The 20,845-nt window shown below is 41.5% G+C and overlaps 1 protein-coding gene across 1 annotated transcript in view; it reads left to right on the forward strand.

Annotated features, from left to right (window-relative positions):
• The first annotated feature begins 2,263 nt into the window (after positions 1–2,263).
• The window catches only part of CEP126 (centrosomal protein 126), a 47,779-nt gene continuing 29,197 nt past the window's right edge, over positions 2,264–20,845 (forward strand). Inside the window, exons 1-5 of the mRNA XM_084651835.1 lie at positions 2,264–2,566; positions 4,978–5,097; positions 8,554–8,699; positions 11,624–11,735; positions 15,581–15,779. Coding sequence (XP_084507961.1) covers positions 2,403–2,566; positions 4,978–5,097; positions 8,554–8,699; positions 11,624–11,735; positions 15,581–15,779 — 741 coding nt within the window. The 5' untranslated portion in view covers positions 2,264–2,402. The remainder of the gene's footprint in view (positions 2,567–4,977; positions 5,098–8,553; positions 8,700–11,623; positions 11,736–15,580; positions 15,780–20,845) is intronic.

Genomic DNA, 20,845 nt, shown 5'->3' on the forward strand with positions numbered 1-20,845 from the left:
ATCCAAGGTATGGCAATATCCCAGTATTACACACCCTGTTCTGTCTTATTGCTTAAAGTGCAGTTCTTCTCTTCTAACGGAACAAACAGTACGTTTTTATTCCACACAGCTGCTCCCTTTTTGTATTATGTGTTATAACTGTGTACTGTAATTACAAATATAATTGTTCATTGCTGTCTATTCATTTTAGCATTGCAAAGTTAGCACAGCTAGCAGAAAGCGAGCTGAATTCTATTTCATGTTCTGCATCATCAACAAACAAAATGATTTACTAAGGTAATCAGTTACATCTGTGCAAATCCACTGAAGGCAATAGGCTCACTGAAGCACGTTTTGAGCTGCAAAATCTTTATTTTCAGTAACAAGACGAGCAAAGAATCCAGCCTTAGTTTGTAGACAGGTAGAAAATGACATCCTTTTACCATAAATCAGGAACAATATGGAAATAGTTGAGACAACAAACATAGAATTCCACATAATGCTATTTACTTTTTAGAGAAAAAAAATTATTATTATTCTAAAAGCATGTAAACATTCTCAGTTAAGCATGTTAACACCCTGTGCTGCCACATCACTAGCTTGGCTGTCCTGCCTGCTGATGAGCAGTGTCTATATGCCAAGTGCTGCACTGTGTGGAGGGAACGAAAGGAGTACAAAATCCTCCCAAATGCCTCCAAATGGGAGGAAAGTGCAGCAATGAGTATTGTTCTCCATATCATGATTCTGAGCCAATAAAAGGCCCATTTGAAACAACATCAGTACTGCCAACTCCCAGCATTCAAAAATGAGTTCATGCTTCAAAGAATTATGAGATTGGATTAAAATCATGAAATTGTTTTCTAATCTTTAGGACAGGATCTTTAAGATAGGAGTATTTTTGGATATTCTTCTATTTTTCAAGGTGCACTCAGGTTTTCCAGCTTTTCTCGGCAAACATGAAAGCTAGAAACTTGGAGAAAGCAAGCAAGTGGTGGGGTCACTGGTGGGTGGGATCGAACCTAGGACTGGTGGACCTAAATGCATGAACTTCTACTGCATGAGCTAAAAGCCACATGGCCCTTAGCTAAGGCTATAGAGCAAACTCATTAATCTCTCTCTAAGTGGTCTCAGTGCCACTAGATGCACCCAGGAGGTGTGTGGGTTACATACTTCTCCTAGATCATAGAATCATAGAATCATAGAATATCAGGGTTGGAAGGGACCCCAGAAGGTCATCGAGTCCAACCCCCTGCTCGAAGCAGGACCAATTCCCAGTTAAATCATCCCAGCCAGGGCTTTGTCAAGCCTGACCTTAAAAACTCTAAGGAAGGAGATTCTACCACCTCCCTAGGTAACGCATTCCAGTGTTTCACCACCCTCCTAGTGAAAAAGTTTTTCCTTATATCCAATCTAAACCTCCCCCACTGCAACTTGAACCTCCCCCACTGCAACTTGATGAGGAAGCATATGCCAAGCATCAGAGACTTCTCTGTTGAAATCCCCGACAAGCCCCCATTTTTAACACCAACAGACCCTGGTTGTTGGCAGGTGGGATCGAAGTTGGGATCTCTGGAGATTAGTGCATGAACATCTACTGCATGAGATAAAAGCCACATGACCCTTCTTAGCTAAGGCTGTAGAGCAGACACATTAATCTCTCTCTAAGTGGTCCCGGTGCTACTAGATGGGACAGAGCACCACACCAAAGAAGTGTGTGGGTTACACAAGCAGACAGTCTTACCAGATACAAGTCATGGAGCTGGGACTTTAAGAAGAACTCTAAAATTGTGAGAGCTTACAAAACTGTTAACATGATTTACCCATAAAGGTGTCCCAGTATTACCAGCTCTCACAAAATGTTATCACTAGACTGGTTATGTTTGGTGTTTTGGTAAAGCCCCAGCTCCAAGAGTCTCCTGATTACATAAGATACTCGTTTTTTTAAAAGAAGTAGTTTTCTTAGAAAACAGGATCCCTTAAATGCTCAAAAACTAGACAGCAAATAAAAAGAACCCCAAATGTGTATCTTTTTTTTAAAAAAAAACTCATTTCTTGGCTGTTTAAGGGTTTTGAAGAGGTTAGCAACATCCTCCCCACAGGCTTCTCCCTACAATTCTCACCCAAGCCCCTTCCGCTTCCACTCCCGCCCTCTACTCAGGCCCCACCCTGCCCCCCAGCCCCTCCCCCGCCCTGCCCCAGGCCCCGCCCCCGTCTCACTTGCCGAGGGTGCCCAGGCTCCTCCTCCTCCCCTCGCGTCGTCCCTGGTTTCCGTTGCGAAGGAAGCGGCGTCTCCGGTTGCCAAGATGGCTGCGGGGCGGCCGAGCCCCGGGGCCGTGGGCGCCCCCGCCCCGCACTGACCTGCGTGTGAGGGACCGAGCGGGCCGGAGGCAGGAACTGGCATGGGGGCGGCCCGGCGGGGCTGAATGGAGCCCGGCGTGCGGGCCGCGGAGGGCGTCAGCCCCGCACAGCGGGAGCCGGGCTCTGCTGCCCCGGGCGGCCCCGGCTGGAGAAGCCTCTTCCGCCCAGAGCCGGACAGCGCCCGCCAGAGTCACGCCGGCACCTTCGCGGGCAGCGCGTGCGCGTGCGCGTATCCTTCGCAGGTCCGGGCCCTGGCCACAGCGGGCTCTGCAGGGGGAGGGCTGACGGGCCCCGCGGGAGGGCTCCCCCTCCCCCCCCCCGCCCCGGGGGACGTTGGAGGAGGGGGAGACGGGCCCCAGCGACAGGCTTTCTGGGGAAGAAGGGAAGAGGTGCATGGAATGGGCCTCTTGAGGAGGGAGGCTGGGGATGGGAGGACAGGCCCCATGGGGTGACTCACTGGGGATATGCGGGAGAGGCTTGATTCAGCGGTCCCAAGAGGTGGCTGCTTTAGGAATAGGTGGGACAGCCACCCCAGGGATGGGTGGGACTCAGGATTGCTCAACTGCCCTCCTGTTTAGATGGGGGTGGGGTTTGTTGAATGGATGGGCGTATCCTCCCCAGTGGTTTTACAGGAGGGGCCTGCTTACACTATTGTCAGGATACCCAAGGTACCCAGTCCCTGTGGTGCCCCCCAGAGTGGTGGCAATATGGGGTTATTCTTGGATTCTAAAGCTAGAAGGAACCATTTTGATCATCTTGGAGCAATATATTGTGATGTTACAGCAAGATACATGGGCATAAAAAACAGTCTCTTTTTACATCAGAATAAAACAGTACCTAAAACCATTTGGTTTTAGTTGGTTTGAACTTTCTGTCTTTCTCTAGTCTTGCATACGGTAGATATCTTGGGGATATCTCACTGCTGCACAATTTGATTCATCTTTACCTGTGGTAGAAATGATGGGAGTCCTTGAGTAGACAGGGCACTCATGCTCAGCAGTATTTTTACTACTGGTTTCAGAGTAGCAGCCGTGTTATCCTGTATTTGCAAAAAGAAAAGGAGTACTTGGGGCACCTTAGAGACTAACAAATTTATTTGAGCATGAGCTTTTGTGAGCTACAGCTCATCCGATGAATGCATCCGATGAAGTGAGCTATAGCTCACGAAAGCTTATGCTCAAATAAATTTGTTAGTCTCTAAGGTGCTACAAGTACTCCTTTTATTTTTACTACTTTGTTAGTGAGACTTGCTCTGATTAGACAACATAGCAATAACAGAGCCTGTGGTCTGTGTGCACTTTTGCTCCCACTATTGCTACCCTTGGTGCTACTGTACCAGTGGTAGTACAGTGGTTGGCAACTACCAGAAATGTCTAGCCTATGTGTTTGTTTCCCTGCTGTCTATATAACCTGTGTGCCTAATCACTGTATTTCTACTGCACCCATTGCTGTAATGTCTAAGCATAAGGGCAGTATCTGATTAGATACTATTATTATTTATTTGTTAAGTAGTGACGTGCTTGGTTTTGAATAAGACAAAGAAAAACACTCAGTCTCTGATCCAAACATTTCATGTTCCAAAATACAAAGATCATATTTAAAACTGACAGCTAGGACTTTCAAAGAGGCCTAATGTGGTCAGGCACTCAACTCCCATTGAATTTTAATGGAGGTTGAGTGCTTCAATCCCTTGGGCTGCTTTGAAAATCCCAGGCCTAGGTATTATAACAACAGGCACTTTACAGATTCCTTAAACAGATTGTATTAAACATTCATGTGTGTGTATTGGTGCCCCAGGAAAGTAATGGACACAATACTAAGGCAAATATTGGATCCAGAGTGACATTTACTGTATAGATAAGTATTTTAAGCAAGAATATCATATAATTTTCAGTTGGGATTACTCATTAAATTACAGATTAAACAATGACCATTTAGGGATTTTTTTAATGTTATTTTAAGAAATACTTTCCCTTTGATAACCTTGCTGTCTGGTAGCTAGTTCAGATAATAAGGACTGATGTATCCTCAACTGTGCATAATAAAGTTGTAATTCCATGTGGTAACATCATAAAGCCAGAGTGCAAAGCCTGAGTGGTTTGATATGGTCATAGAAACTAAGTGATGGAGTTACATTCTTAGTGTATATACATTAAGGCAGTACCTTTATTTAAAATTATATATTTGTGATAAGGAGCCATTGTGTAATTAGTTTGAAGAATCATCATCTTTTAGTTAAAAAGAAAAGGAGTACTTGTGGCACCTTAGAGACTAACCAATTTAGAGACTAACCAATAAGCTTTCGTGAGCTTATGCTCAAATAAATTGGTTAGTCTCTAAAGTGCCACAAGTACTCCTTTTCTTTTTGCGAATACAGACTAACACGGCTGTTACTCTGAAACCTGTCATCTTTTAGTTGCTCATGGATAAAGTTTACACTTTCTCAAAAAACTACATAAAGCTCCAATCACGCGAAAGGATGCAACAGACTACTATGCCCATGAAAAGTCCAATTGTAAATATGTGCCGAACACTACAAACTCTTTTATAATCATTCTAAAACTTAATAAGAATACTGCATAGGAATTTCAAGGATTTCAGATACATTTTCTGTTCTCCTTAACATAATGCCATGGTCAGAACTTTGAAATTTCTTCTTGAAAGAGATTTAGAAGAAGAGCGTGAAGCATTATTAGAGGATCAAAAAATATGTAGGAGTCGGGCACGAAAACATTGTATAGAGACAAACAGAAGAAGAAAGTAAGTAATTATGGGATTTGGTTGTGGGGGGGTTGTTTGTATTTTGTTCTGTGAGGACTTAGTTAAGTTGTTAGAGATTTGTTTTATTGATTTGTTTAAAAAAAATCTATGGATCTAAATAGTAGCACAGCTCCATTCCAGAGGAATCGAGGATTAGTTTGTTGTTATAAGACACCCAAAATATGAAAAGTGTGAGTCTTCTTCAGAGTTTCTCATTATTATGGAAACTTTTTCTTTAATTAGCTTTGTTGATCAGAATTACCTTCCTTTAGCAATATTTCTTCATCTGCTGGGCCCCATCTGTATTCCTTGTGTTCTCAAAACTCTGATTGGCTTTGTGGGAGCTTTGAATTTGCAACAAATACAAGATTGAACCCTTTTTATTTTATTTGTAACAGTCATCTTGTGGGTATTTTAAATGGCAACTCTGAATTGTCTACCTCTCCTAATACATGTTGTATGCAAAAACATGACAGTTGGCTAAAAATCATCAAACACAATGTTTTGACTGATGAGCTTTGAAAAGAATAATAAACTAAATCACAATGGCAAGATAAGGTATTTTGCTTAGTTTTGTTACATTACTGTTGTTACTGCTATGCATTTGAGATGTACACTGTACATTAGTTTATTAATCCTGAAATATTATACTCTTAATGTAACAACAGACTCTAGAAGTCTGTATTTATAGTGGACTACTGTCATTAAATGGGTATTCATGTAGATGTTATATGCACTTCCATAAGAGTTCCATTATAATAGTAGCCTTAAGAAATATGATGTGTTTCTAGATTATGATTGAGGTAAAATTATTAGTTAAATAATGTAGGTATGATGTATATAGAATAAATAATTGTTTATTTGTATGGCATCTGAGATATAATTTATCAGTGGTTGAACTGTAAGTGTGTTGTGAGAGATCTTCTCCTAACAAGTGGAAGATGAAAGGGAAACTACCTGTTTTGTTCTGCTCAGCAGTCTGAAAGTTGTAAAGTTCTCAGCATGAATACATTGTGAAATATACAAAATATAGAAAACTTGAAAATCAAGAGCTACTGTTCCCCTTTGTGGGGAAAATAATGTAGGGACTAGGAAGCTCCTTGAGTTTTAACTTATTCTTTCTTCCTGGCTGTTCCATTGAGAGGGATGTGGTTTACCTCCTCATGAGTGGGTCATTGGGTTAGGCCTGTAAAATTTGGGGAGGTTATGAAATCCATTGGGATTCCTTGCTTCTATTGACACCATCTTCATACAATGTTTCTTGTTTATTTTGGAGGTATAAAGTACAAATGACTTCAGGTGTGTGTATGAAAATAACCTTTATTGCTTAGTAAAAAAGTCAGTGGTATAATACAACATACCTCCTAATGCCCTTGTTTTATAAATAGTAAAACAAACAGCAAATATAATAATACCTTGCACTTCCATTTGAGAATCTGACAGCATTAATTAAGCCTCAAACCATCTCTGTCAGGTATGTAAATAGTCCAGTTTTATAGAAAAGTTAATTGAGCCACAGAAATGTTCTCCCTCTAGGCCCCCCATGCCACCAAGTGTCCACAATTTTTAGTAACATTTGAGATCTCAGTTTGATACACCAAGGGCCTAATTTTCAGAGATGCTGAGTTCCTGCAGCTCTCATTGACTTCCATTGTATTTTGGGATGTTCAGGATCTCTGAATATCAGATCTTAAGTGTCTCAATTTCAACATTCAAAACAAAAGCAACATCAACATTTGACTAAGTTGCTTGCTCACAGTCACATAGCAAGCCATTGACAGAATTGGGACCAGAAGTCCTGATTCCCAATACCTTCCTTTAACCACAGGAGAATTTTGCTACCCTTCAATGAGACAAATGGACTGATTGCATACTCCTTATGTAGTCATAATTGCCAATAAGGTCAACAGAATTTAGCTTGAGGAAGGAGTGTAGGAAAGACCTTTTATGATAGGACTTTTATGTTGTAACTGGTTTTTAGGTGGCCTAAATTCAAATCTAAATTTACTATAGTTTTCTTGTACATGTCTTCCTTTTCCAGTAGGTTATATTCAGATCTGGGCACATTTCAGCTTGAATCACTCAATTATTTACTGTCTCAAGCAAGTAGAAGGCAGTTATCATATCCATCTAGTACTGGATCCAGCATTAATTTGACATATTTGGATTACAAATTATTTTTTGGCATAGACACACCTACTGTTAGTTATTCGGGGCCATTTCATGACATCGTTTTTAAGCAGAAGTCCTCATCAATGTCAATGGGAATTTAGACTAAACATGCTGGGGATTTTAACTGGAAGATGAGCTTCTAGTCATTGTCATCCCTTAGCCACAGAGTTCAAAAATGTAGTCTGTGGTCACTGTTGCAGGAATATTTGTGTAACCTTTCTGCCTGTTGGAGTTGGGAGCAACAAGGGCTGGGTTCAATATCTAGGGGTTTCTTTTCAACAATACAACACAAAACAGGCTCAAACCCCACCCAGTAGACTGGGACAATTACATATCACCCCCTGGGCGCCTGTAAGAGGCAATACTTCCACTCTCACAAGCACAGAGTCTGAGTGTAGAAAAGAAACCCCTTTTAACAAAAGGAGGGAAGTAACCGAGCATTAATTTGGGAAAACGCCATAAACAAGGTTCATAAACATAAACGATGAGCAAAAGACACCCTTTTCCCTCAGGTTCTTAAGTCCAGCCACCAAAAAAGTGCACAGTGGACAGTCTCTTGCATCAGAGACACTGTCCCAAAGCAGGTCTAATGCTTAGACCTAGATTATCAGTGACTTCAGATCTGTGGTGTGTAACAAGACTCCCATTTGAGTCTTAATCACTCTTACACAGTGGAGAGAGGAAGGGTCAAATAGTGTCTAGGGCCCCAGGTTTGTATTTTCTCTGTGTCTGTGGTTCATAAACTAGACCCCTCAGAAAGGGGCATTGTTCCCAATGTAAAGCTTCATTAAACTTATTGATGACATGGGAAACTGAGGCAGGGAGCACCCGCAATGCCACACTTGGCCAGCAAAGGGTATTATAGGGAGGATATGCCTTGTTACAGAACTCTTCCTTGTGAAGCATCTAGTACTGGCCACTGTCAGAGACCAGATACTGGTCTAATCTGCTTGGCAATTCTTATATTCCTTTCATAAGGGAGGGTCAGATCTTCTTACCAAAGTTAGCAAATAAAAAGATTGTGATATGACCCCTCTTCTTGGCACTTGTAGGACATTGTCCAATTTTAAAAATGTTCTCAACTGAACCCTCATATTCCAGTTACTCTGAAGTTTGTGTGGCACTGCAATCTGTCAAAAGTAAACTTTTAAACTAAACAGGATATTATAATATTATGCAAATAGTTTTATGAAGTCATTTCTCTGAGTGTAATTATAATTCCTGTGTGATGGGTTATGTTCATCAGAAAAACAAGATATCCTGTTGTTTTTGCTTTTTAAATAGAGCACTTGAGGAAAAACAGAAGGCAGAAGAAGAAAAAGAACTAAGATTTAGAGAACAGATCCTGAAACAAAGGAAACTGAAACTTCAAGAAGCAACTGAAAAGTTCCAGCGTGCTCATCTCCCTTTTTCCCAGCGCAGGAGAACAGGTTTGGAAATTCATCGCTCAATGTAGTGAATCCTCATATTGTATGTATTTGTCAGTAGAATGCTTCCTCAAAGTGCCCAGGACTGTGAGTCAACTTGTTACCCTTCTACCTCCAGTGATAGGAAGATTCTCTTATACTAAACTTAGAGTCAGTCCCTGACACCATCAATCTGTCAGCTACCCAAACAATCTCCTCAGGGCAGTGCTAGCCCTCACTTTGCATTGCAGGTTAACAATAGATGTACCCCAATCCCTAAGCCACCTGAAAGTGTTCCCTTGCAGTGTCCAATGTTCCCTTAACCACTGGATACTCACAGAAATTACTAGATAAATTATCTTCTAAAGGAACAGTGCACACACCAGCCTGTTTGATTTAGCTGAGGATCAGCCCCAATGTAACCTCACAGCACTGAGATATATTTATAGTGAAAACAAACATGTTTCTTGTCTAAAGGCTAAGATTTAGGAGATAGTGAAAAGGGATAATGATAGAAACAGATACAGTTACATATAAAACAAAGTATAACAAAGCATAAACTGTAATCAACTCAGTTTATAAATCCAGCTCAAACTGGATTAAGGATAGGCAAATGTCAGACAATATTTGGAGAGTACTTGGAATCATCCATAGTACAAGACCAAAAAAGATCCATTTCTCTTGTTATTACTAGATGCAGAGAAAGCCTTTGATAAAGTAGAGTGGAACTTTCTTTTTCAAGTCCTGTCCCATAAGCAATGTTCCCTCTAATTTTTTACATCCATGTGCGGAATGAATTTTGTTATGTGCACCAATATGGAGGTGATGTGTGGCGGGGGAGAGGCGCCTCTCCTCGCTGCGCACCTGCGCAGCCCTTGATATCCTTCTGCACAGCTGCACAGTTTAGAGGGAACTTAGCCATAACTTTGGCCCCCAGTTCCTTAAAGGGATAAGTTGTCTTTACACTGGCCCAAAACAGCTGTGGAAGTTAATGGAGTTAAATCTCCCCTTTTTGAATTACACAGAGGAACTAGACAGGGATGTTCATTGTCTCCTTTACTTTTTGTGCGCTGGTTATCGAGCCTTTTGCACAGAGAATAAGGAACAATGGATCTATCATGGGATTAAAACATTCAGAAACACATTAGAAAATAGCATTACATGTACATAGTATTATATTGTTTTTATCTAAACCGAGTATTTCTCTAAAATGAGTGTATAAAGAAATCCAGGACTTTGGATTTAAAGTAAACTACGCCAGATCTCAAATGTTAGCTTTCAGTTTGCCAGACTCTGAAAAGTCACTCCTCCAGAAAACATTTGGGTACAAATTCTATAAGATATCTGGCAATTCAAATCTCAAACAACCTAGAAGAACTCTGTGAGTTAAATGTCAAACCACTACTTCAGCAAATGAAAAAAGTATGCAGTTTCTTGATTGGGAAGAATAGCCACAGTCAAAATGAATATTCAGACAAGGATATCTTTCTTATTTTAAAATCTTTCTGTGTTTATCCTAGATAAAACTGTAGCAGGAATACTGAGGATGCTGTTAGAATTTATATGGAATAAGAAAAAACCAAGAGTGAGAGTAGATACTTTGTACAGATTCCTTAAACAGGGTGGACTAGCTGTTCCAAATATTCTATGGTATTATCAAGCCAGCCAGCTCAAAGCAGTAGTGGATTGGGGGCACCCTAACCCAGCCTAAGACTGGGTCTGTATTGAACAAAAAAATTGTGTAGTATAGCCATAGCCTCAAAAGTGGTATGTCACTTAAATAATAACAGGGTTTTGTCAGATTTGTTGTCACAAATGCAGCAGCATCAACTGTGAGTTAATGTCTCTGACTTTAAGATCAAATATCAAAGTAAAAAAAAAAAAGGATGGTACTACTTTAGGACTTAATCATGGCTTTGCCATGAGCCCAGAGTGAGAGTCAGGCTGCAAACTGGACACCATCAAAAAGGCCTGAATAAAGACTGGGCGTGAATGGGTCACTACAAAAAGTAATTTTCCCCTCTGCGGATACTCACACCTTCTTGTCAACTGTTGGAAATGGCAACGTCCACCTTGATTGCATTGGCCTTATTAACATTACAAAAGTATTTTTTCTTCTTTGATATTCACCCCTTTTTGTCAACTGTTGAGAATAGGCCACTTCCACCTTAATTGAATTAGCCTCATTAGCACTGACCCCCCCCCCCATTTGGTAAGGCAACTCCCATCTTTTCACGTGCTGTAATATTTATACTGCTTTCTGTATTTTTCACTCCATGCATCTGATGAAGTGGGTTTTAGCCCACAAAAGCTTATGCCCAAATAAATTTGTTAGTCTCTACGGTGCCACAAGGACTCATAGTTGTTTTTGCAAACGCTCTTGTGTTTTCCCTGCTGCTTCAAGGCAGGAATAAATGGCGCCAGTGGTCAATAGCTACACCACCTAATGTGTTAAGGAGGTGGAGAAAGTCCCCAGTTCTGCCCACCTGCACAAAAGGAGATGTAACAGTTCTGTGGACCATCTTTCCCCTCCTTTACTACTACCTGTGATGTGGAAAGTAGACCATAATTCATCCTGGGAAAATACTGGACAGAATTATTCAGTCATTTATCAGGTTGTATAATATGATTTGGCTAAAACAACAACAACAAAAAGAGTGGTATATTGCATATTTCTTTCAGCAATGTAGACTAAAGACAAATGCCAAAATTGTCAAATTCAGATCAGGCTCCTGAATAATCCATATTTAGGCATCTAAATAGAACTGGCCTGGATTTTGTCTTCAGCAGTACTGAGCAACCCCAGCTCCCCGTGATGATCAAACCATTTCTGTTTATTGTTAGTCTGACTTTAGGTATCCAAATTTGAAAATTTTGGCCAAAATGTTTTATGATAAAGTTTTATAGAATGTTTCCTGATGATGTGTCTTTCCCTTTAACTCATATAGTCCAGAGAAAACCAGCTCCTCGATTAGAAGAGGCACTTGAACAAATTCAAGGATCAGTTTTAACATCAAGGTTATATTTATCATCATCTAATAGGCACAAAAGTACCTGCAGGTAAACATTTCTATTTATTCTATTGTGTTTAAAAACTAAATTATTTAGTTAATGCATTGTATTATACAGCAAATAATTAACACTACTCTTTTGGAAATTTTGGCAAACTATCAAGTAGCAAAAAATGCTGCTATGAGTACTATTAAAATGAAAATGTTGTGTCATATCCTTAAATTGTTTGATGTCTACATGGCACAAAAGCAGAGGAAAGGAGGCAAACGTTTACACTCCCCTAATCCTGGGGGCTAGTTCAATGCCCAGCATCAGTTAGAGCAGCCTCGGGACTGTTCTAGCCTGAACCAGTTGCAGTGGCTGCCAAAGGCCATTCTCCCATCCAAGGATTAGAACGGGATGAATAAGGAATTTTCTTTGTTTCTGGGCAGTTCCAAAAATTTTTTTTAAAAAGGTTTCATTTTGGGTTGAATTGAAATGTTGAAAAAATTTCAAGTCTCATCAAAATGAAACATTTTGTTCCAGCCTAACTTGAAATTTTTTGTTTCAATTTTGGGCATTTTAACAAAAGCAAAGGAGGAATAGCTTTACAAACAGCAGGAATGAGGAGGAGAAGGAGGTGGAACCCTCATTATGAGCATTAGCCCAGTGGTTAGGAAACTCACCAGAGATGTGGGAGACCCAGGTTTAATTCCCCTGGTTTCCCCCTACCTGGTGTGAAGAAGGAATTTGAACTTTGATCTCCCATGTTGCAAGACAATGTCTTAGCCCCTGGGCTATGGGATATATGTGGCATTGGTCTTTTGTAATTTTTCCTGTTGAAACTCTTCCACTTGATATAAATAATTAAAAAGTCATTGGAGCACAGACTTGACCTTGGGTTTCCCAGATACTAAACGAGTGCCCTAACCATCAGGGTATAGAGTCTTTCTCTCTATTTTTTTCTGTCCCAATGCCTATTCATTGTCATTCCCAGTAACATTTTGTGGTCATTCGTTATAACAATTTCAAGTTGGGTTGAAACAAAATATTTTATTTTGACCATTCTGAAACATTGCAATTTCAGTTTGGTCAAAGCTATTCAGCGAACTCAGCACATATTAGTGAATAATACTGGGTCATCCAAAATTGCATTTTTCAGTGAATAAACTATTAGTTGAAAAAAATTCACCCAGCTCTACCCAGGATTGCTGAAGCACAAGAAGATATGATATGAGTAGGTGTTATTCCCATTTCATGTATGGAGAACTGAGGTACAAAGATTAAGGTCGAGACTATCTATTAGTTTTGTATTTGAGGCACTTAGGACCTGATTTTTCAGAGTACTTAGCATTGTACAGTACTTACTGTGGTCAAAGAACAGCTCCCATTGACTTCAGTTGCAGCTGAGAGTGCACAGCATTTCTGCAAATCAGATTCCCAGTGTATCAAGATGGGCACCCAGAAAATGAGAAACACAGAATTATTGACCCCACGTGAAATGTTTTGTTTAAGTGATTTGCCCAGCATCACACAGGAACTCTGTGGCAGAGTCAGTTCTCCAGGAAAGCATTCAACTGCTTTAATTGTGAGACCATCCTTTCTCTTTCTGAAATCTTCTGCCTCATCCACTATATACTTTCCAACTTCTATAAAAATAGCATGTGATCATGTAATTAAAGACAAGCATCCGATGAAGTGAGCTGTAGCTCATGAAAGCTTATGCTCAAATAAATGTTAGTTTCTAAGGTGCCACAAGTACTCCTTTTCTTTTTAATTAAAGACTGTATCCCAATATGTACAACACAAGGGGGCTGAATTAAGGTTGCACAGTCAACTTTAATCTGGCATTTCCTAATTTATGAGTGCTTGATTTTGCAATCTTAATGTTCTTTGAATATAGTTATTCTGTGTGATTTTCTAGGTTCTTTTTTAAAAAAGCAATCTGAAAAAATAGAATCTCTATAGTGTGATGCCATATTGACACCTACATGGATCATCAGAAAGGCTGGAATCTTTATATCCACTGCATAGACTTTTCCTACTTGAATTAAGTGGCTAACTGATAACAGTAGTAGGCTGTCATCCTCTCTGTGGACCAGCACTAGTGGGGAATGGAACACTTCATGGGTTTCACTAGGAGGGTGGTGAAGCACTGGAATGGGTTACCTAGGGAGGTGGTGGAATCTCCATTTTTAGAGGTTTTTGTGGCCCAGCTTGACAAAGCCCTGGCTGGGATGATTTCGTTGGGATTGGTCCTGCTTTGAGTAGGGGTTGGACTAGATGACCTCCTGAGGTGTCTTCCAGCCATAACCTTCTATGATTTGTCTATGATTTTCTGACAGCAGAGGAAAGTTGAGGGTCAGGAACCTTTGGTTCTATTCCAGGCTGCAGAGGAGTGTGTGTTTTAGTGGGCAGCATAGACTCTTCTGCCTAATCCCCCCAAGCTTGATCTCCTCTTCCCCTCCCGCTTTTACCTGCCCCTGTCCCAGTTCTGTCGTTTCTCAACTCCATAGGCTTCTCATCCCAGTCTCATTGCCCAGTCATTCCCTGTCCCTCCCCCACAGCTTCTTGTTCTCAATGTCCTGCCCAACCAGACCAAGTACCCTCCCGGCTCCTCATCCAATCTCTCTCTCTCCCTTTCAGTCACCCCTGCCCACATTTCCTGTCCTCAGTGACTTCCAGTTTTCCTCCCTGGCTCCAGTTTTCCTCCCTCACCTAGTCTCAGTGTGTCCCTGATCACCATTGTGTTTGTGTCTCAGTCTTTGCCCAGCCAATCCCAGTTCTCATGCACCATGACTCCTCCTCCAAGCTGTCTCTACTACCTGCTCCTTCCCCCTGCACCACCGATTCTCAGTCCCATTCCTCCCCACCCCTGCCAGTCAATTCCTCATTTGACGTCAGTCTTCCACTCCACCCGATTCACTGGCTCCCAGGTATCTCCCACCTGTTTCCTTCCATGGCTTCCAGTCATAGTGTCTTCTCCCAGTCTCCTTGCCAAACCAGTCTCAGTCTTTCTCCATCCCAACTCCCAGTCCCATTTTTCCTCTTCCCCCACTACTTCCAATCCCAGCTGTCCCTCCCTGGCTCTTTATCCTAATGTACTCCCCCACTCCCATCCCTAGTCTGGTTTTTGTCTTCTCTGCATTCAAATGAGGCAGCTTCCTCCTCCCAGCTGTTTGGGGCCCAGCGGTCATTGGGAGCACAGGAGAAACAGGCTTCCTGTTGTCTTTTTCAGTGCTGGGACCCAGCCTGCTGCAGCCCAGAGCTGCAATTGCAGGGAAAATCTTGCTTAACCATGGGCTGGCGCATGTACAATGTACACATTATCTTTGGGGAGTTTAGTTGCAAAGCTCTCGCAAGTCTCTGCTAAGCATTTGTGAACTCCAGTTTTTCAAAGGCTTATGATAACTTGGCCAAATTTGGGTGAATTTTCGTGGGATGGCAAAACCACATCCCTGACACAAAGCTCTCCTCCACCCTATGTCAAATTCAAATCCCTCTTCCAAGGCATGGGGACACTAGAGCTTCTCAAAGAAAATATCACCAGTATTTTTTAACGTGGGCAAAAAGAAACCCTAGACTCATTCTTGGAAATGGCTGAACCATTTTGGCAGAAGCTTTCCAAAAAAATTCATCCTGAGGCAGTCATTAAGCATGAAAAATTCCAGCCCAAATGGTTAAAGTTTGGCAAAGCTATAAGCAACTGCGCAGCCTTAATAATCGGTGGTGCTATCAGCCCCACGAGGAATTATGTATATATTATGTTGCCTTTATTTGGGAGATATTATATTCTTGCCATGCACTTCAGTATATTTCTTATTTTAAAAGATATGTATTGTAAAGTATATAGTTAGATCAAGAAATACATAGTTTAGTTATTTTTGGCTTAATTTTTATTTTTTCACACCAAGAACTACAGATTCTCCCTCTGATTCATCAGCATCTAAAAATGGCTTCTTACATCGGAAGCAGATCTCCACAAATGGTGGCTATGATAAAATGATCCAAGAAAACAGTGGAACAAACTTGGATAGTGACCAACTTCTGTTCCAGCAAAATCTGGAAGAAATGCAGCGACTCCTTGAAGAACAGCATCTCAGCAGCTTGGCGGTAGGATTATTTGGAAGTTATTCACTAAATAATGTTTCTTAAGTGTCTTACTAAAAATGAAAAGTCAGATAGGCAATTATCATCCTGACAATCTGATTCGGTTTCAAGTGATTGCACATGTCCACTCAACTTTAGGTGTGTGCCTGCCCAGTATACTAATAGTATCAGATTTTCCCTTCATGGTACCAGTCAGGAAAGCACGTGCACTGTCTGCTCCTTCGTGCTGCTGCACAATGATATAAAGGAGAGATCCGCCCATGCCCCTCACCCTCCAGTTCATTCTTACTGCTCATGATGGCTGTGGCAGTGTACTACTTTGCTACTGTGAGAGTTTCCCTCTTTCCTACTCTTTCCATTTGAATATATTTGGTACTTGTTAATAGTCTTAGTGTAGTATTTTACCTAGTAGGTTTCCTATTTTACCATTGTATTCAGTGTACTTTTCAGTTCTCACTGGTTCTGGGTACTGTTGCCTGATGCCAGGGCATGCCTCAGTCCCTGTTCTTCAAACCTTGTGATGGATGCAAGAAGCTGTTGCAGTTCAGTAACCTGCACTTCAGGTGCCTGAAGTGTCTTGTAGAAGCTGACATCAGGGGAAAGTGCCAAATCTACAGGGAGTTTAAGTCCAGAACTAAAAATACAGGGAGGTCAAACTATAAAGCACTTTCTTATGGAGGCAGTCCTGCCCCCACCCTTGGAACCTTCCTGCTTGGGGAGACCATAGAACACTTCTGCTTTGGTTAGGAGTACTCCTCCTGACATGGCGGAATCTCAGTGTCAATCTCCTTCTTCAGTCCTGAAGAAAAAGCCAGTATACTGCATCAAGGGAACTGTCATCCAGGAGATTGAGGTCTTTGGTACCAATGTCCAACAAACAAGGTTGGAAGCAGACACTCCCTGGTGCAGACAACACTTCAAGTGGTGCTGTTGAGACCAATCTGTAAGGAAGCACCATCTTATTCATCAGTGCAAGAGAATGTATCAGTGCCGTCAACACCTGAGGCATATGCCATGGCATGCGATCTTCTGAGTCTCTTGGTGCCAATTTCTCAATTTCAAGAGATATCTCACTCAGTACTGATATACTCTTTGAAGGAATTGGGGGAAGCACCACCTCAGCCAGCCTTGGGTTCGTGCTCATCTCCTGATGAGTAGGGCCCTACCAAATTCACGGTCCATTTTGGTCAATTTCACGGTCATAGGAATTTAAAAATAATAAATTTCATTATTTCAGCTATTTAAATCTGAAATTTCATGGTGTTGCAATTGTAGGGGTCCTGACTGAAAAAGGCATTGGGGGGGTTGCAAGGTTATTGTAGGGGGTGTTGCGGTACTGCTAGCCTTACTTCTACACTGCTGATGGCAGTGCGGCTGCCTTCAGAGCTGGGCAGCTGGAGAGCGGCAGCTGCTGGCCAGGAGCCCAGCTCTGAAGGCACAGCAGCCGCAAGCTGCAGTGCAGAAGTAAGGATGGCATGGTATAGTATTGCCACCCTTACTGCTGCACTGTTGCCTGCAGAGCTGGGCCTTCAGTAAGCAGCTGCCGCTGTCTGGCTGCCCAGTTCTGAAGGCAGCACAGAAGTAAGGGTGGCAATACCACAACCCCTCTGAAATAACCTTGCGACCTCTCCCAAACTCCTTTTTCAGTCAGGACCTGGAATTGAGAACAGGCATTCGCATGCCACTGTTATAGTCGATGTCGCAAGATATTTACATGCCAGATGTGCTAAAGATTCATATGTTCCTTCATGCTTCAACCATCATTCCATTCGTCCATGCTGATGATGGGTTCTTCTCCATAACAATGCAAAGCAGTGCGGACCAACGCATGTTCATTTTCATTATTTGAGTCAGATGCCACCAGCAGAAGTTTGATTTTCTTTTTTGGTGGTTAGAGTTCTGTAGTTTCCGCATCGGAGTGCTGCTCTTTTAAGACTTCTGAAAGCATGCTCCACACCTCATCCCTCTCAGATTTTGGAAGGCACTTCAGATTCTTAAACCTTGGGTCAAGTACTGCAGCTATCTTTAGAAATCTCACATTGGTACCTTCTTTCTGTTTTGCGAAATCTGCAGTGAAAGTGTTCTTTAAATGAACATGTGCTGGGTCATCATCCGAGACTGCTATAACATAAAATATATGGCAGAATGCGGGTAAAACAGAGCAGGAGATATACAATTCTCTCCCTAGAAGTTCAGTCACAAATTTAATAAAAACACTTTTCTTTTTTTTTTTTAACAAGCATGATCATCATGGAAGCATCTCCTCTGGAATGGTGGCCAAAGCATGCGGGGGCATATGAATGTTTAGCATATCTGGCACATAAATACCTTGCAATACCGGCTACAAAAGTGCCATGCAAACGGCTGTTCTCACTTTCTGGTGACATTGTAAATAAGAAGACTGCAGCATTATCTCCTGTAAATGTAAACAAACTTGTTTGACTTAGCAATCGGCTGAACAAGAAGTACGACTGAGTGGACTTGTAGGCTCTAAAGTTTTACATTGTTTTGTCTTTGAGTGCAGTTATGTAACAAACAAAAAACTACATTTGTAAATTGCACTTTCACTACAAAGAGATTGCACTACAGTACTTGTATGAGGTGAATTGAAAAATACTATTTCTTATCATTTTTACAGTGCAAATATTTGTAATAAAAATAATATACACTTTGATTTCAGTTACAACACAGAATACAATATACCGTATATACACATGCATAAGCCAAATATTTTTGGTAAAAAAACGACGCATCAAAGAGAGGGGGTTGGTTTATAAATGGGTCTACACCAAAATTTGATGATTTTAAACTCTATGAAATCATTGAATTGAATATAAAATACATTGTTGTTTTGTTTACATGGACCATCTGCAGGGATGGAGCCCCTCAGCTCCCTGTGGCTGCAGTTCGCCGTTCCCAGCAATGGGAGCTGTGAACGGCAACCCAGCAGCTACAGGGAGCTGAGGGGCTCCATGCCTGCAGACGCTCCAGGTAAACAAAACGTCCTGACCCGCCAGCTGCTTACCCTGGCGGGCCAGGAGCCAAAGTTTGCCAACCCCTGAAATATAGGGTCGGCTTATGAAAGGGTCGTACAGTTTTTACAATTTTTTACCTATCCATCTTAGGGGGGGTCTGTTTATAAACGAACAGATTAATGAACGAGTATATACGGTATATGAAAATGTAGAAAAACATCCAAAATATATAATAAATTTCAGTTGGTATTCTATTGTTTAACAGTGCGAGTAAAACTGATTAATCGCGATTAATTTTTTGAGTTAATTGGGTGAGTTAACTGCGATTAATCGACAGCCCTACTTTGAACCCATTGCCTCTTGTTCTGCCCTGGGTGGCAAGAAAGAACAACTTTTCTCCCTCTTTTTTGTGGCAGCCGTTCAAGTATTTGAAGACCACAATCATGTCTCCCCTTAATCTCCTCTTTTCCAAACTAAACATATCTAGTTCCTTCAGCTTTTGCTCATATGGTTTGCATTACATCCCTTTGATCATCTTTGTTGCTTGCCTCTGGATCCTTTCCAGTTTCTCAGCATCCTTTCTATACATTGCTGGAGCAGTACTATCGCCTCCTGTGACTTCCATACTATACCTGTTAATGCAACCTAAAATTGCATTTGCTTTTTTTTGCAACAGTATCAAATTGCTGACTCATGTTGAGGTTGTGATCCACCACAACTCCCAGAACCTTCTCAGTGTGCTGCTACCGCCAAGCCATCATCTTCTGTTATCAGCTCACCTGCATTGACCAGTGGACCCACTCCATCCCTGATCTTTCTTTTTTGTCTTACGTATTTGAAGAACCCCTTCTCTAAATTTCCTTGCCAGCTGTAACTCATTCTTTGCCTTGGCTTTCCTGATTTTGTCCCTACACTCTATTCCCTTGTACACTTCCTTGGTGACATGCCCTTTCTTCCATTTCCTGTTTGTTTTCCCTTTTGGTTTGAGATAGCTAAAAAGCTCCTTGTGCAGCCACATTGGCCTCCTGTGGCTCTTACTATGTTTCTTCTGCATTGGAATAGCTAAATGTTGAGCCTCTAGTATTACATCTTTTAGGAACTCCTAGTTTCCTTTGACTCCTTTTCTTCCTAATTGGCCTTTCCATGGGACCTTGCATACTGTTTCTCTGAGTTGGTTGAAATCTGCCTTTCCGAAGTCCAGTGTACTTGTTTTGCTGTTCTTATGTCCTCCTTTCCTTAGGATCTTCAATTATATCAGATCATGATTACTTCCTCCCAAGTTCCCGACCACCTTCACATTCTCAACTAATTCTTCCCTGCTGATCAAAACCAGATCCAAAAGTCCCAGACAAACTCCCTCTGTTTGCCTCTCCTCCATTTAATCTCTCCTCCTATTGGGAGCCATAGAGGAAGTTCTTCCTTTATGCAGAGGAAAGGGGTTACTCCTAATTTCAAAAGCTAAAGAAGGTCTCAGACCCATGCTAGACCTGCAAGCTGAACAAATACATAAAGAAAATAAAGTTTCACATGGTCAGTCTGGTTTCTGTTATCTCCTCCCTGAATCCTGGAGACTGGTATGCTGCCCTCAGCTTAAAGGATGCATATTTCCATGTGGCAATACCTCAAAGCCACAGGAGATTCCTTAGATTTATGGTCAACGAATCCCACTGTCAGTTTGCAGTCCTGCCATTTGGCCTATCCACAGCCTCCGCATTTTTACAAAGTGCATGAGAATGGTGGCTTTGTTCCTAAGTACTAACACCTCCTTATCTCTACTAGAAATACCTTGCCTTATGCATGCCAAGACCGCATTAGCTTTTTTCATGGCCATATCATACTGGCAGCTCATAGTCATCCTGTGATCAACCAATACTCCGAGGTCCTTCTCCTCCTCTGTTACTTCCAAGTGATGTGTCCCCAGTTTATAACAAAAATTCTTGTTATTAATCCCTAAATGCATGACTTTTCACTATTAAATTTCATCCTGTTACTAATACTCCAGTTTACAAGGTCATCCAGATCTTCCTGTATGATATCCCGGTCCTTCTCTGTATTGGCAGTACGTCACAGCTTTGTGTCATCCGCAAACTTTAT

This window comes from Lepidochelys olivacea (assembly GCF_965140295.1).
Source record: "Lepidochelys olivacea isolate rLepOli2 genome assembly, chromosome: 1".
Lineage (NCBI taxonomy): Eukaryota > Metazoa > Chordata > Testudines > Cheloniidae > Lepidochelys > Lepidochelys olivacea.